At 35.7% G+C, this 18,589-nt stretch overlaps 1 protein-coding gene across 1 annotated transcript in view; it reads right to left on the reverse strand.

Annotated features, from left to right (window-relative positions):
• Window positions 1–17,308, reverse strand: part of LOC150092437 (homeobox protein Nkx-6.2-like) — a 28,863-nt gene extending 11,555 nt beyond the window's left edge. The window contains exons 1-2 of the mRNA XM_090414864.1: window positions 16,837–17,308; window positions 5,318–5,487 (exon numbers count right to left, since the gene is read on the reverse strand). Coding sequence (XP_090270990.1) covers window positions 5,318–5,487; window positions 16,837–17,308 — 642 coding nt within the window. The remainder of the gene's footprint in view (window positions 1–5,317; window positions 5,488–16,836) is intronic.
• Window positions 17,309–18,589: the final 1,281 nt, after the last annotated feature.

An 18,589-nucleotide genomic window follows, 5' to 3' on the forward strand; every position in this document is an offset into this window, starting at 1 on the left:
TACGGGGGGGGGGGGGCGGTCCTCCCCTGGTGGCACTTTTTTGGGGGGGTTTCAAGTGAGGTACAATTTTATTTGTCGACGATTCTTTAATTTATGTTCAATTATTAATTGTTATTACTTAATAATTAGTTTTTAACAATTATAGTTACAACTAAAATAAATAAAATATAAATATAACACAATTACATTTCCCTGTCAAACTATAATTCAAATTGTTAAAAATAAAACAATAAAACGCATGGTAAGGCCATTGCTTATAGCTGTAGCAGGCACGCCACAGTCAGCACATATTTGCGAAAACATATATTATATTTTCTTTCTAATTCTGCGTATAACTAAGGCCATCGACAGGGTTTTAAGGTCCCAGTAATAATATTTCTGCAGTTTCCTATTATATTAGGGTTTCTGCTTAACACTTTTGATGAGTGTATAAAAATTAATAAACAAGATTCCATTTTTACCCTAAAAATGCTAAAATTCCTAATACACCATTATTATTTTTTAATCTGTTACATATTTATATCATTTGGTTCGTTATCGAGACGATTGAACACATACATACATATATTTATTGTATTGTTTATTCTTTATCTATGGGATAAAGAATAAAGACACCACTACCATCAACACACAACACCATGTAGTATCCACTGATAATAGTAGTTTTTGTCTGTAAATTCCATGGGTTCTTGTGGCCGATTTGCTGTTGGGTGAAGAAGTTGAGTATATTGCATTTGGAATATACAGGGTGTCCCAAAATTCACGCAAGAAGTAATTTTGATAGAAAACACAGGTTTTTAATTAAAAATTGTAATTTCTTATTGATTCATAAAGTATACAGTATAGGGTTATGCATGGAATAGCATATCGGGTAAATGGCCTCCACGGCTTTGCTGGCACATACGCACTCTTTTGTCGAAATTTTCCATGACCGTTTTGCATAAATGTGGCTGAATTTCGTTGATACAGAAACTTCAAAAAACCCCAAAGAAAAAAGTCCAACGGCGTTAAGTCACATGATCTGGGCGGCCAATTCTGATCACCAAAATAACGGAAAATTACACGACCAGGAAATGGCTCATGCAGTAATTGAATTGTTACTCGGGCTGTATGGCATGTGGCACCGTCTTATTGAAACCACATGTCGTCCACATCCATATCTTGCAATTTAGGCACAAAAAACTGGATTATCATGTCGCGATAGCGAGCACCATTAACTGTTATTGACTTACCAGCCGCATTTTCGAAGAAGAATGGACCGATGATGCCTCCAGCCCAAAATCCGCACCAAACAGTGACACGTTGTGGATGCATTTGTTTCTCAACAATCACTCGTGGATTTTCTGAACCCCAAATGCGACAATTTTGTCGATTAACGAAGCCATCAAGATGAAAATGAGCCTCATCGCTGAAGATGATTTTGTTCGAAAAATAAGCCTCCACTTGTTGTTGTTCCATAATCCATTCAACGAACTCTCTTCGCTGTGTGTGGTCAGTAGGCTTCAGTTCTTGAGTCAAACTTTGTAAGCATAAAGATGCAAATCTTACGTGAGAATACGCTGTAGAGAACTTCTCGAAATGTCCAGTTCAAGACTAGTGCCGAATTGATGTTCCTGGACTCTCAGCAACACTCTCACGAGCTGCTTTGATGTTTTCTGTTGAAGGACGGCCAGAGTGTATAAGATCACTAATTGATCCAGTTTCCTTGAATTTTTTAATTAATCTTTTCACAGTTGATGAAGTTAAATCACTATTCCGACAATATTTTGTACGAAAATTGCGAACTGTAGCTACCAAACCATCATTATTTTTAAAATATTGAAATATTGACCACCTCAACAATGAAAATGCGTTGTTCTTTCGTGTAGCGCTCCATTTTTAATAACCCTGAACTGTCTGCTGTCACGCTGTCTTTTTTTTCTCGTTGGCAACACTTTACCGCACAAATGGCGCTAAATTTAAATCTTGGGTGAATTTTGGGACACCCTGTATAAAGGCATATTCCAAATGCAATGCCATATGTAAGACAGGTTGAGGTAAACACGAGCAATCAGAAGTAAATAAAAGATGATGATTTGAATTGGCGGCAACTATCTGCTAGCATCATCATTAGTTTGGTTGTTCCGATAGTACTTTTGTAGAAGTTTATCAAATGGATCCTACCCATATATATATATATATATATAAAGTAGTTATGAAAACAACAAAAAGACATGGACGCCTGCATATAGATGGCTTTTAAAGTTCCATTTAAATATCAGATATTAATCATTCAAACACGTGATACGGTTTTCTGTATCTATGGGTAAGTAGTATTATCACTATTTTTCCTCAGTCAATGTTAGATTACTTCATACTAAATGAAAAGACATCAAAATTTTCACTAGATGTTAGAGTTCACAGAGGATGAAATAAGCAGTGACCGCTTCCTTGTTAAAATAAAATTAAGATTACCACCTAAATGGCTACAAGTAACAAGTACAGAAAAAAAAATTGAAACATTTGTTTATAAAACTAGACTATTGAATGACACAAATGTACAATGGCTACATGAACAAAGAATTAACCAATATCTAGATAAAATAAAACAAAATGAAGAAATAGAATGGCTTAATATAAAAACGATACTAAATGCAGCAGCAAATGAAAGCTTAGGAAAGACCAAAAAATTCAATAAAAGGAAAAAACTGAAGATCTGGGATGATACAATCAAAGAAATAATCAAAAAGAAAAAAGAAGCCTATCACAAATGGTTAAGCAGTAAAAGATTAGAAGATGAAATAGAATATAAAAGAATAAGAGCCATAGCTAAAAGAGAAGTCAGAAAAAGACAGAGAATCATGGAACAAATTTGTTTCTAATTTAGAACATGATTTATATAAATTAAGACGAAATGTATATAAGATTTTGAAACACTTAAATGCAGATACCAAAGAAAACATAAAATTAAACACTGAATTGAGATTAGAAGAATTTCTAAATTACTACACAGAACTGTGGACAGACAAATATTTTAAAAAAGACAACTGGCAAACAATTAACGAAAATGAAAAGGAAATAACTAAAGAAGAATTAGAAATCAGCCTGAAAGAAACAAGAAACGGAAAATCACCTGGAGAAGTAAGCTAGGTTCAGAACTATATAAATATGCAGGAATAAGATTCAAAAAAAGACTCCAATTACTTAAAAATAAAATTAATACAACTGGTAACCCCCCCTCCCCAACAGAATGGACAAAAGCAATTGTGATTCCTATCTTTAAAAACGGTAATAGAGATGACCGTAAAAACTATAGAGGTATCAGTATACTAAATTCCTGTTACAAAATATATAGCAGAATCTTAAATAGCAAACTAATGAAATATTCCGAAAACTTTATTTTAGAAGTGCAGAATGGATTTAGAAAAGGACGATCATGTATAGACCTAGCCTTTTGCCTAAAATTAATAATAGAGAAAAGAAGAGAATACAATTTAGAAACACATATTGCATTTATTGACTTTGAAAAAGCATTTGACAAAGTTAAAAGAAACATATTATTTAACATATTAAGAGAAAGACAAATACCAAATAATATCCTAAAAGCTATCACAAGTATATATGAAAATAATCAAATACAAATAAGATTAAATCACGAGCTATCATATACGAGAGAGAGAGATAAACCAAGGGGTTCGACAGGGATGTCCCCTCTCAGCAACTCTTTTTAATATCTACTTAAATGAAATAATAATAAAATGGAATAAAAATTTACATCAAGGAATTAAACTTTCTCCTACAGTTAACTTAAACACTCTCCTCTTTGCCAATGACACCAACTAATAATTACAAATTCTGAAGATAACTTACAGAAAGCTATTTTAAATCTAAATGAGATATCCAAAGATTATGGTATGATAATATCAACGGAAAAATCAAAAACTATGGCCTTTAAAGGACAAGATCCAGCAAGAACTAAAATAGTAATAGATAACAAGATCTTAGAACAGGTGAATTCATTTAACTACCTAGGATGTATGATCACATATGAAAATGAAAAAGATATAAACGTAAAAATTGCAAACTATTTAAAAATAACAGGAGTAATTAACTCTATATTTAAACCAAACCTAATTCCAAAACAAACCAGACTAAAAGTATACAATACATTAGCCCTACCGGTCTTAATGTATGGAAGCGAAATCTGGACAATAAAACAAAAAGACAAACAAAGATTAACAGCAGAAATGAAGTTTATGAGAAAAACTGCAAAGTATACCCTATTTGATCACAAAAGAAACGAAGATATTATGAAAGAATTAAACCAAGAACCAGTAATAGAAAAAAAATAAAAATATAAACATAAATGGATGGAACACGTTCAAAGAATGAAAACAGAAAGATTACCAAACCAAGTCTTAAAATACAAGCCATTAAGAAAATGAAAACCAGGACGTCCTCTTAAAAAGATTCAACGATGACTTCTAAGGCCGGAACAGGCCACGCTAGGCCTAAATCCTTGATACGCATGATGATGATGATGATGATGATATTTGGACCAAAACTTTCAGAAAGAAAGTGAAAAAAATCAAAACCTAAAAATTTGAAAAAAGCGTTTCTAATAATAATAATAATAAATGGAATTAAAACAGCGAGAAATTCCGGATAATGTTGCCTAAGGCTTCTGAAGTTTGGATTCATGTCAAAGGATTGCCATTATTAACTACATGAAAACAATAACATATATTTAAAAAAAAAACGAAGTTTATTAACACCCTTATAGCACTCTTTCAGGATAAAGATAAAATTAAGGCTATCAAAAATCAGTGGAAAATTATAATTTCCACAAAATATGGAGTATTCCAAGATGTAAACCATCAATTAGTCCCAACATTATATACCCTTAATAATATCGCACGCGTGAGGTATTGTCGTGGAGAAATATAAATGTCTATCAAATCCTAGGTACAAATCTGACTAATGACGTCTTTTTGACTTATTTGATCTATCTTGCATCCAACACGTAAATGGATAAAACATAAATAAGGCAGCATTAAAATAAATGCAACTTCCACGCACTATACGCAAAGTCTCCATTCTTCGCGTTCTCCTAAACCACCACATCCCTTAAAAAACCTAATGTCCACAAAATATAACAAATAGAAACAATCTGTACTGTAGAACGTTTACAGTACTGACTGTAGACGTTAGTATCAAATGTACATTATGTACATTATACATCGCACAGCACATCCATACAATAGCATACTATATACCAATTATAGAATTCTCTCTCTATAAATAAATGAGCTAATGGGCAATTATAATATAATCTTACCTTGACTTGGCTTTCTGACATCCCCAAAGCATACGCCAACTTTGCTCTTTCGGGTCCTGCCAAATACTTGGTCTGTTCGAAAGTCTTCTCCAAAACGTAAATCTGGTGGCCTGAAAAGGTTGGCCTCGTGTGCTTTTTCTTACCGTCTTTGTCCAGACAGTTTTGTACTACTGAGAAATTAATAAATGTTTAAGATTAATTTCTCTTTCAATTTTTATTAATTCCTAAATTATTATTAGATTATTATACCCCCTCTGTCCAAAAAGAAACCGAACTTTTCGAAAATAGAAGAAACTAGTGGCGCCACCTGTTGTATCTTTTTGTTGTCGAAAGTGGCAACCTTCATTAGTGTTGTGTCAACTGTTTATGACATTTGTTTCATTAGAAGCCGAGTTCTAGTGCCAAGAGGGACAGTGTTTTGACGAACGGTCGGAAAATGAGTTTCAAACACAGAGCTGCGATTGACCTATGTATTAAACTTGGTACAAGTTTTACCGAAACGCATCAAATGCTTCAAAAAGCATACGGTGATGAATATTAACCCGTACTCAAGTTTACGAGTGGTTTAAGCGATTTCAAAGTGGTTGTGAGACACTTGAGGATGACGAAAAGCCGGGCCGTCCAAAAACTAAACTGAACGAAGTTAACATCCCAAAAGTGCGTGATTTCATCAAAGAAAACCCGAAATCGTTCGTGAGATTGACTGGGGATTCAAAATCAACTGTGCACAATATTTTGACCCCGAGTTTGGGCCTTCGTAAATTGAATTCGCGATTTGTTCCCCACAAGTTGACCGACGACCAAAAAATGTATCGAATGAACATTTCAAGGAGCTCATTAAAACCACTCGTAAGGACTCAAACTTCCTTGAAACGATCGTCACTGGTGACGAAACGTGGTGTTTTGAGTATGAGCCCGAAACAAAGCGCCAGAGTGCTGAGTGGACACCACCAGAAGAGGGGCATCCAAAAAAAAAAAAAAGTCGCTTGGGAAAGTCAAAAGTAAAGAAAATGCTGATGTTTCTACCATTCCAAGGGCATTATTCACGAAGAATTCGTTCCGCCTGGCCAAACGGTCAATGGTGAGTTTTATCTCGAAGTTTTGAAGCGATTGATAGCGCGACTTCGTCGCGTACGGCATGAATATCGTGACGACCGACCGTTCGTCCAAACACACTGTCACTCTTGGTACTATAACTCGGCTTCTAATGAAACAAATGTCATAAACAGTTGACACAACACTAATGAAGGTTGCCGCTTTCGACAACAAAAAGATACAACCGGAGGCGCCACTAGTTTCTTCTATTTCAGAAAAGTTCGGTTTCTTTTTGGACAGAGGGTGTATAATTATATAAATTATTACATAAGTTTTGATTTATTCGTGATAATGCATTTTGAGATTGAATTGAAAGAATTTATGACAGTTTGAAGGTTTTGTTTAGATCAGGAAAATCCTAGGCAACTAAGGCTATAAAGGTAACCTTAGTCGCTAAGCTCATAATATGTTATTCTGGACGATCTCTTTATTTTGAGGTATCAAAAACTGGATTTTACAGGAAGGAAAAACCCATCCCTACCTCCGTAAGAGTATCTAATTTGCCTTCATCAAACGAAAGCAAATTAGCCTTCATTCGATGAAGGCTAATTTGCCTTCATCAACAAAGGCCGTAAGTAGTATATAACATACTTCATTACTGAAGATGGTGTTTTATTACAATGTGCTGAAGATTTTTATGAAGATGTAGTTCTTCAGTTTCCATAAGATCGTGGGCTTCAAATATCCTTTTTTAGCTGTCAAGTGTGAAGACCCGGATGTCAGCGAAAGATCTGTAGCTGTAAAAATCATCAGTTGGAACACAATCGCCTGACACAAGCCACCAATTCCTTACACTATAACAGGTTGAATCGTTTGTTGCTTACCCCATTTGACAAGAATGTGGTAACCACGACTATAACAGCACCTCTGGTGGCTGAATTTAGAATGATGCGAAAACAACATGTTACTCTTGAACTAACAGTTTATGCTGCTTCTAAATTTGTGTCTTGAGCAGCGATGTTTTATTATATTTTACAGTTGACTTTCAAAATGTGTTGAAAGAATAAAAATGGAATTTCTTTTTAAAATTATATTTATACTATATTTTTACTGTGATAACTGAATAAAATATAACAAAGTACACGAATCAAAGTCCTCAACACCACTGGTGTGATATGGATGTCTGCTACGATCCAAAATTTTATAATTAAACTATTTTAGTTCGTTCTTTACTTTGCAATTGATAATTTATCTTTATTTGGATATTTATTACTGTTATTGGTTTGGTTGGATTAGTTGAAGTTATGGGCGAAGTAATTAAAGCCTACAAGATCACTAAATTGTCTGTTAACTGTGTGTTCTTTGGATAGTAAAGTCTGTGAAGAGACAGCCTTGCCACCTCTGTGTAAGATCGGCTAACTCAACTTCAGTGGAAAGAATAACTTCAGACAGTTTCTACGAGTCCTAAATAGGTTTCCCTAAGTTTTTCCAACCTAAATCAATTCTTAATATCGACCAAACTCCATAAGTCTATTGATTCAGTATTTTATACATCAGGAATTCGCTCGATGGACATTTGACTGCGCAATTTATATCTACGAGCCACAAATGCCTCCTTAGACATTTACCACTTCTCGAAACACAGCTTATTTCTGATGTAGTATTTTGTGGAACATTCACAGTATTTGCGAACTTCTCCTTAGTCCATAATCAGTAGTAGAGATATATTTAATATAGACATGATATTCTGTCCGTAACTCAGACACAAGAGCATTTATGGTGTGTTTTATTATTATTATTATACACACCTGCGCCATAGGTTGGCTATCCCTGCTCTAGAGAAAGGCTTCCAGGATTATATAGAAAATAAATAAAAAATACAAAAAAAATGTATCAAATTAATGGAAAAAAAAGAAATTAAAATCCTTACTTGACGGTACTAATATACTATTTGTTCCCAACCTTTCGTGTGTACGAGTTACGTAAAAAATATCCATGAATATAGTTGACGTCGAGGCAGTGATGATCTAAAGCATTTCCAAACAAGTCCATCACCGCTTGCCTAAGATTAATGTTATTAGCCACTGTGGAATATTTTTTTTTTAATTTTTTGCATAGCATCATTACGCTATTCGACAACTAATTGGCTTGAGTTGTGTAAAAACCTTTATAAATTTTCGTTGCGTCCTAGACGACATTTTTTATTTTAGCCTTAATGTTTTGATTTGTAACTATTCAAATTTCTTAAATTTATGCGTTCTGATAGGTTTGGTAAAATGAGGTCCTGGACTGTTGTTGAGAAGGCGTCTCTTGACCTCACCTGACGCTCCCGTTCATCCCATAGATGTTCAATAGAGTTGAGATCAGAAATCTGTGGTGGCCAGTCAAGTGTGATGACTTTCATGTCCACAAACCACGCAGTTACAGCAGCCGCATGACACTGTGCATTGTCTTACTGAAAAAGACAATGGTCAGTTCCGTAGAAAAGCACCACAAAGTAGAAAGCATTGCATCCAGAATGTTGGCAGGAGTTCAAGTTCGTGGTACCACAAACAAGAGTCCGAGGCCAAACCACCTTCGAATTTCATAGTTGGGGTTACGTACTCTGATAATAGACGTTCATCGGACATCTGTCAAACTCACATTTGTCCATCTGCTCGGTAGAGGGTAGCGTGATTCGATGCTCTATAAGACTTTCAAGCTTCCACGTCCTACTGTACACGCTCTTTGTACCACTGAAGACGACGCATGTTGTTCGGGAAATGTGGAGCTTGCATATTGTGGTCCTACCATGCAAAACAACGTTGAAAACTTAGGTTCTGAATATTTTGGTGCAGACTCATGTTTCAGTCGAAACCCGGAATTTCGCATTCAACGTTTCAGCCGAGGTATGGTGATTTTTACTTCGGTGACTCTGGTGGGTCGTCCACTGTGGATAGCACTTGCAGTTGATTCCCTGCGCTTTCATCTCAGTATGGCATCATTAACTGTTTACTTGAGATGGCCAATTTGTCAACAAATTGTCGAAAAGATATCCCAGCAACATGGCACCTATCACAAGGCCTCTTTCAAATTCCATCACCCCTCCTAGCACCATTTCATCTGGACACAATTGCACAGATTTAGCATCGTATTCCTCCAATATATACAGGGTACAAACAGGTGACTCATTACATGGTACGATGCACCTTGCCCGTGTGGGTGTCCGCTTACTTTTTTCCAAGCAGTATATTCTTCTAAGAATGTAAGCTCAGCTGCGGTTAGCATCCATATGAGTTCGTCTTTAAATTTATGGAACGAACAACTCATCTTTTGTATTCATTCCATCTACCTCTGTTCTTCGGAAAAGCTTTTCCCATATCGTTTTCTCCAATGAATACTATAGCTCTTTAAGAAACACATTAACATGCACTCATAATAATAAGTATTAGGCATCGTCAAACATATTTTTAAAATTGTTTCAAAATACAATAAACAAAAAAACTGATGAACCCGATAAATGTTTCTCAAATGTCTGAATCTGCTAACGTACCTAAATATCATAGCTAATTAGTCTTTATGGGCAATGTCTAGCGTTGAATCGAGTATTATTGCAAAATAAGCAGCTTCCTTAATTTCTGATATTAATATTTCTCTCGTTTTATTAGCTATTAACGCTATGAATTCATCACAAGTATGTTAAGAAAGATAACTTGATCTGCTAGAGCCACAGTTGGCGTATATTTTAACGTAATGTTTTAAAAATTCAGCAAATTCACTTACATAATGTGTATTATACTATCAAAAGCGAAATATTTATTAAATCCAAAATAAACATATAAATAAATACGTTAAAAGGTAAAAAAAAAAAAGTAGAAACAGTAGTATCTTGGTTTCGTTAAAATAAACGAGTAACAGTAAAATAAAAATAATAAATTCATTGAAAAAAATATTCTTACAGATTGCGATGATGGTTTAGTGTGTTATGCGTGTTGTCACCTTATTCTGTGGTGGTTACAGGTCGCGTGTGACGAGCTATTACTCTGTAATACGCTACTCGATCCGCCATACTAGAGAAACATTGCTTGACCTCGATGTTTTGGCACGCGCCATTAATAACTGTGGTCGGCTAGATGGCCTTCTGGTAAGTTGAACACGTAAAAGCCAAGAATACAAGAGGGAAGGAGAGAGGGGGTTTACACATTGATTTCTTAGAGTGGATACGTCTTAGGGTCACGAGTCCACTGAATTTCGGATCATTTATTTGTACTCTCTCCAACGAATCCTTATTACTTTCATGGTCTTTCATCTACTAGTATTTCACACCTTTCATATGCTACAAGAATAAATCTAGAATACAACAATCGTAGCTGCACACCTAACTTTTTTTACTAAAGACAAGAAGTATATTTTGAGGGCATTCATTTTATAAAAGAATATTAAACCATCATAAGATACTACCTATAAGCTATTATGGTTATTTATTAGTTGGTATTTGAGCAACCTTTTCAGACTCGCAGGCCTCGTTCAACTTTTATTTTTAATATAATTAAGTTATCAATTTTTATTAGGTCAATCTTGAAAAAACACTGAAATATTTAAAGTACGAGATATGAAACAATGAAAATGAAACTCGATGAAAAATTATCACATAAAAACAAAGTAATATAGTTTAGGCATCAAAATATGTGTGTCTCCTTGCTTATTGGGCCTTAGCCAAATTATCTAGATTCACTTTAGAGGTGCAAATTCGAATCGAAGCATGCAAAGTTCATCAGTCGGGGTTGAGAAGAAGATTGATGCTTTCTTCATGTGTGAAGTTCGCAAAATATTTTTATGCAGAGAATTGGGGGTATTAATAAAAAAGGCTTCTGTTTTCTGAATAATAATAATAATACACAAAATCCAAGAATGGATTTTGTGTATTATTATTATTATATGTGACCAGAATGGTAACGAAAAGATTACCATCTAAAGCCCTGACAACGATGGAAGGAAAAAGATCAAGAGGACCTGAGAACCAAATCACAATGAGAGACACTAAACTGGACAGAATTGTTCGCACTCTCCAGGGATGGACAGAAGTGGAAAGAGTTCATTCGTCCTCATCATCATCCACATAGACGATGGAAGAGAGAAGAAGAACCTTCTGTTTTCAATGGATCTTCAGCCTCTATTTTATGTGAATTCTACCCACGAAAAGCTATGAACCTTCTTTGATGTCTGAAGGTATTTTAGGATTTCAATTTTATGCATCGCGTAAGTGGGATGCATAAAATAGCAAATGAAATTGTTCCAACTGACCAAAATGGAAACTAGTGAAACATAAGAATCCTTTGAAATAAAAGTTCATCAAAAATCAGAAAAAAAATACGACGTACACTTGTGCAACATAGGAACGTGCTACTGTAAGGAGATGCTGCTGTTAGCTGCTCGTTCTAGAAAAAGCATGATGGCAGCGCTTTTCGAAAACACTTTTATTTCGCGAATGAAATCCAAACGCTAATTACCCGTATATGTCGGCGTATAAGACGACTCTCAAATACTACAGAAAACCCCTGGAAATCATGGGCCATCTTATACGGCGAGTAGGGAAGCTTAATTTCTTGGATGAACATTTAGGTAGTTACAATACGTTACATAAGATTAATTAAAACAGTAAAACTATGCATTGTTGAACAGAGCTATATCCATATCTCTGTTCAACATAGTTGGATTCATCCATAATTGGGCATCCACTCTCTGTTCGTGGAAGATGCTGTTACTCTCTCTCTCTCTCTCTCTGTCTCTCTCTTCAAATTTTTTAAATAAATTTTTTTAAGTAATTTGTCGAAGTTAATATAATATAGCTACCCCATTATAAATACCGAGTTAAGCGTGTATAAATTGGGTGTGTGTGTGGGGAGGGGGCTTTTATTAAAAGTACTCCCTTGAGAAGCAGAGAAAATCATTACAGTGCAATTTTTAATTCATTTCTTTTTTTCACTCATTCACAAACATCAAAATCTTCGTTTATTTATCAACATTTTATTGTTTTCGTTTATGTTTTCGGACAAGTGCTCCACGTAAACTTGAGAACACTTGGTGAGACTCAGAAATTTGTCTTATTCTTCCCCTTTCAAGTTTTTTTTATTACAAGTCTCATGTACTTTTAACTCATATACTTTTCCTTGTCAAAGTAGCACGCACATCACGAGCCAATTGAACGTATCAAAACCTAAACTAGAATACCTTTGTAAGATATTTTTAAATCGGCTACGTTAATTAAAAATCAACTTGTCATTAACAAAATTCCAGTGTTATTTCGGTCTTCAGAGTCAAACTGATATCTTTTGTACATCAAGAAAACAAGAACGAAACCTTGAAGTCCCAATGGCAAACTCTGAAGAAAAAAAAAACATTAATAATTCAGCTAGGGGGGCATGGTGAAGTTGCTTGTAAGGGTGAAACTTTCAAAACTTCATAGTGGACTCAAGAAGCTAAAAAACGCAAACATACTAAAGAAGAAGAAATTATATCGAAAATTCTTAGCGAATAAGTCAGCATTTGCTCTAAGAGAATACTAAGAAAAATGTAAGAAAGATATGCTGCGTATAAAAGTTGTTCAACCATGGGAAGACGTTTGTAAGAATATAGAAGATAAACATCACAAAGGGACAGAATGTTTGCTATTGAAAAAAAAAAGGCTATTGATATTATTAACATGCGTCTTTAACTCCATCTACCCATATAATTCTTGGTCTTCCTCTTCGCCTGCTTCCATCAACTTTAGCAAGCATCATCATCTTCTCCAGACTATCATTGCTCGCATATGTCCGAAGGATCTCAATTTTTGCTCGATGATCACTTCGAGGGAACAATCTGGCCCTATTCTCTCTATCACTGATTTATTGGTTTGCTTTGCAGTCCATGATATTCTTAGTAATCTTCTTCTAACTTCTTCAGTACAATAACCATCTTGATCAATTCGGGGAGATCCTAGGAGCACAAAATTGTAAATGCTTCCATTTTTCTCCCCATCTACTTCTAAATCATTAACGATGAATGTGAGAAGTTACAAAGAGATTTCTTGACTAAAATATTTTAAGTAAGATTAATGTTAAGCATACTTGAGAGGACGCTAAAAAAAGGGGAGAGAACAAACTGGGTTGAGGCCAAATAGGGATTTAGGATCACATTTGCAACTTTAAGAAATATATATGAGAATGAAGTTTTAAAAATTATTGATCTAAATCGAACAAGAATAACAAATACGTGAATATCAACAATGAAAGCCCTTAACTATGAAAATAGGTAGGAACAGAGAAAACATCACACGTATCCTCAATCGGCTACCTATACAAGTGAAGCCATTAGGACACGAAGACTCCAGTTAGCAAGATAAAACTCTCTCTAGTTACTGATAATACAAATCACAGTCTCCCCCAACTATGTTATGCTGATGTTACAACAGAAACATCATCTTAGCATAGTTAGGAGAGATGACGTGCTTTGGTTTGAACGACACGAGTTCAGATCCCGTGTTGAAAGTTCGATACATTTCTGAGGATTCTTCAACTGATGGTGAGGAGTTAACGACTTCCTATACAAGTATGGATACATCACCCAGAGAACTATCCATCCATCCATGCAATTCTCATCTTTTCTCAGACAGATTGAGTCACTAATTAGGGGTTTAGGCAATTTAATTCAGCCAAATTCCCACTGCATCCCTCTAAGGGAAGGTATTTTATGTCTGTAGATAGGTGCATATGCTCACGAGTCTGTTTGCCTATCTTGAAGGATGAAAAAAAAAAACAAGTTTCAGGGAGAAAACCCTTTGCTTTCGACTAACCCGCCTTTAATCGAAAAGTCCTGAATAAAGGATTTGAACCCAGATCTCTTTCCAACTAAAGGGCTTCATCGAAACCAGGGACAGCTCGTGCATAGGCACTGCATTACTGCAGCACCCCCAATTTTTCTCGATATATAAATATATTTATTAATTTATTTATATTTGCTTAATATTTAATTTTATCATCAACAATCCCATACAATTCTTTTATTTTGTATAAAAAATATTAAAAATCCATCTTGTAGCACTTAGGAGGGCGCTAGCAGCACTGTGTTTACCACTGTGTCATATTGCTACGCGCGCAAGCCTATGCACATCATATGCGAGCTATTAGCGTAATGGGGCACTGTCTGTCGCACAGTTCCACTGTTGTTTATATGCAGTTTGCGCCAGTAGTAGAGTGTTCGTAGTGCTTATCGTGTTTACTTCGTCTCTTTAAATATTTGGACATTACAATTAAAGGATCTAATTGTAATGTCCAAAAATTGTAAATCCATTCCTTTAATTACAATTAAAGGAACGGATTTTATTTTAAAGTAATTTTGAATTATACCAAACTGTATAATTTTATCGATAATAAAGAATATTTTTTCATGTTTAATTTTTTTTTTTTAATTTTACCATAATTTTGATATTTTATCCAAACACGTATACACTGTACTTACAGTGTGTATGTATATTTCGAAAGTTGCAGCACCCCTACGATTTCAAGCCCCGAGCCGTCACAGGTCGACAACTAATCTACGAAGATCATCCAGAGAACTAAGTGACAGTCGAATCAGACAATGGATAGGATCAGTTAAAGAAGGAAGATGAAATGGTTGACGTCCATCCGATATGTTTGAAATGTGGTCAAATTCTCGCAATGAAAGTCAACTAGGTGACCAGTGAAATTATTTGTAACAGCGCACACACACACGCACACACACACAATGACGATCCATTTATCTGAGAGTAATCTCAAGCACACATTCAACACAATAAGTTTTCTCTAAACCTTCAAAAATAAACATGATGTTAAAACTCCTCAAACATTCTTTATTGAGCGCTGTTCATAATTTAAAAGTACAAATAAGGTTGTTGGTCGTACTTTATTATACATATTCTTTGTAGTTAAGAAAGAGAGAGAAGAAATAAGTATTAAAATAAAATTTTTGTTCAGTAAGAAGTGTTTTTAGTGATTGTCGAATCTATAGAATAAATACAGCTGATGAGTTTAACGCGAAGAGTTGTTGATGGATTTATAAGATAATTTATGTTATTAATTGCCAATTTTGTGACGGGATGAACAACATAAGCATCATTTGTACTTTCTCTTTCTAAAAGAAAAAAAGAAATAAAGACGTTCAGGCACTTGACTACTTCTAATTAAAATTTCAGCTAAGATCGTATCTCAAGACAACTGCTGGTGGTGCACGCTTATCCCCCATCTTTACAACTTTCTTATTTATCATACAGCGATACAAAATCAAAAAAACGCAATCAATCATATTTATTGCTCGATCTTACAAGTATAGGGATTGGTAATGGAGAGAAGCTATAGTTTATGATATGTCTTGGCAGATAAAAATCTCACAGAGCGGACCTAACGAACTGCAACTTCTCCTTCATACCAAACAGTTGGAACTTAGAAGATGAATCAATGGCATCAGTTTATTCCAGATAAAACACAAAGTTTTATCAAAGTCCAGATAAAATATTTTGAAAATATTATAACCAAAAAAAAAAAGAAAAAAAATTTGAATTTCATCAGCATTTTTATATATCTGCATCATATGGTTGGACATCACTAGCCGTAAATCAAATTGATATTGTGGTATACTCGCATATCCTTCCTGAACTGGAGTACGGGATGTCCTATGATCATGGATTCGAAAGCCAATCTGAGTAGGTCGTCGGTCTTAAAGGCCTGTAAATATAGCGAATTATTATTGTTATTATAACTGTTATGTGAAGCCTCCATTTTGTCATTTGAAGTACGCTGTGTAAGGGAGTTGATGATTTTGAGGACAGTAAAGAACCAGTACCAAACATTTTTAGGAAGATAATATATGGGATATCGTCAATAGTCGTTTTGAACATGTCACATGACACCACCTGTTGCAATAATTAAATATTCATATACAATTAATTACCCAACATACAATGCGTCATTCCTAAATGAATTTTGAAACAGTAGTAGCCTAATCATTAATACTTCCCTCGTTTTAAGAAATTTTAATAAGCATTAATGCAATAATAATGATTTTAAAAATATTCTTTTTTTAAAAGGGAACCCCAAAACGCCAAATATTGTACACTTGTCCGTGAATGACAGCACATTTTTATGACTAATCGAATCCACAAATGTTCCCGATTTAAAACTCCAAGTGGTTCTTAAAATTTTCAACATTTGCTCAGAACCTCTTCGCAATTTTTTGCTCAGAACAATTTGTTCAGAACCTCTTTGCAATTTTTTGCTCAGAACATTTTGTTCAGAACCTCTTTGTAATAAAACATTAACAATACTTGAGGTGTATTGGAAACGTTGTTAAAACCAGTTGTTCTGTAGAATACAAATTTTAATGGCATATACTTCCTTTTTTGTCATGATTTAGGAAATTGTAATTATAGAGATCATGCTAATTAGGGTTTTCCCCTCAAGTAACTGAGGTGACCGGACCCAACTCACCTGTAGCCGATGCCAGACGGTTAGTCCAGAGGGCAGGATTTTGCACCATCCCGGGCCAGTACAAGTGGGGCCTTCCGGGAAGGTCCCCCAGTCCAAGTTTGTGAAGACCACCGTTAGCAGGATTGAAATACATGCCGGCGCTCACACCCAAACTGAAACGGGGCAGAGTTCCTAGTGACGAGAGGGCGGACGTCGAGGTGACAGTCGGTCGACCGAGGATGTCGTTGATACCGTGCGGAGTGGCTGCTGAAGCGTTTGAGGAGGTTAGTCCTATGGAAGACGGCTTGAGCGCCTGCGTGCCCGGATACGGGAGCATAGGAGTGGACTTTATGTCCGCCACTGAGTGGAGGGCAGCCAATGGAGGGTTGCCTAGCAGGAAGTTTTGTCGCGACGCTTCCATGTTCAAGTTCAACATGGAAAGCATCGAGCTGGCGCTCGTGGCCGTAGTGGCGGGAGTGTTGAACTCTAGCATCCTACTTCCGAGTGCGTCTCGTCCGCCCCGAATTACGACAGCAGTCCCATATCGGCACGCATCTATTTCCCGAAGTGCCCAGGGCACATGTTTGGACACGGGCCAAGCACTGCTAATGTAGTGAGTGAGGCCAGGGCTGACAAAGTGGGTGTGAAATACCAAATGATCCCGTATCACGGGAGGCGTGTAAGTATGTTGACGAGGCGGAGTTCGCTTGGCTTTCTGATTGGCTGATGGTGTTCGGAGCTGTTGGGCACGTGTGGCGCGAGGAAATTATGGGACCAATGCATGGTCCCCTGGTAGCACGCAGTGTGAGAACTACGTATTGAAATGTGGGAAGTTGCACGAGTGTGTTCACCGACCCCCCTGTAGACACCTTTGTGGTTGAGCAGGCGCAAACACAGAGAGTTCAATAAAACATGGCCCTTATCAACAGGGGGGTCACACGACTTGTGGCAGCTAATGATGCACTTATAGCAGAACAACATAGTGAAAGATAGAAAGGGGGGGAGATCCTAAAAGGGACGTCTGAGAGTGAGTGAGTGAGTAAGAGAGATAACACGTTTTGTGTAGCAATTGGCTTCAGGAACTCAAAAGCCGTGAGTTGCAGTAAAAGTTCTATCATTAGGTACGTAACATTTTTCATGTGCTACTAACAATTAATAGGATTAAATATTTTAAAAAGAATACCTCAAAGAGTTTAAATATTCCAGAAATTATGTTTTTTTGGTTTCAGAGATCGATGACAATTAAAGTGTCTTTTGATTGGACAATATGTTTAATTGGCGTTGAATCCGTTACCCACTTAGTTCCACTGAGAAGTATTTTTTTAATCTTTGACTTTCCAGTAATATTTTATTGTAGAAATCAATGCAGAGAAGTATAAAATGCCCACAACAGGAAGAACTGATGTCATAATAATGGTAATAATAAACCACTATTGTTATTGAGGTAGTTCGTTACAAGGAGAATCTTAGAAATGTGAATCCAACCATATCTGAATGAAAACAGTTGTTTGAATTCCCAGAATTCTTTTCTTTATGAATATTTAAAAGCGAAATTTATTAGCTGCATATGTTTATTGATTATTGTAAACCTTTTTGGAAGTTCTTTTCTGAATTCGCATCCTTGTTGGATGCGAATTCAGAAGGGAAGTCAGAATCAGTTCTTAACTGTTCCAAGAAGTTCAAACACAATAACTATTTATAAGTGTGGACAGACCCACAGCTCATGAGTGGATCGATCAGTTGAGGTACTGAACTATATAACCCTGGCTTGGGC

This window comes from Typopeltis vanoorti, chromosome 26 (assembly GCF_054136105.1).
Source record: "Typopeltis vanoorti isolate ZY-2024b chromosome 26, IOZ_Tvanoo_1.0, whole genome shotgun sequence".
Lineage (NCBI taxonomy): Eukaryota > Metazoa > Arthropoda > Arachnida > Uropygi > Thelyphonidae > Typopeltis > Typopeltis vanoorti.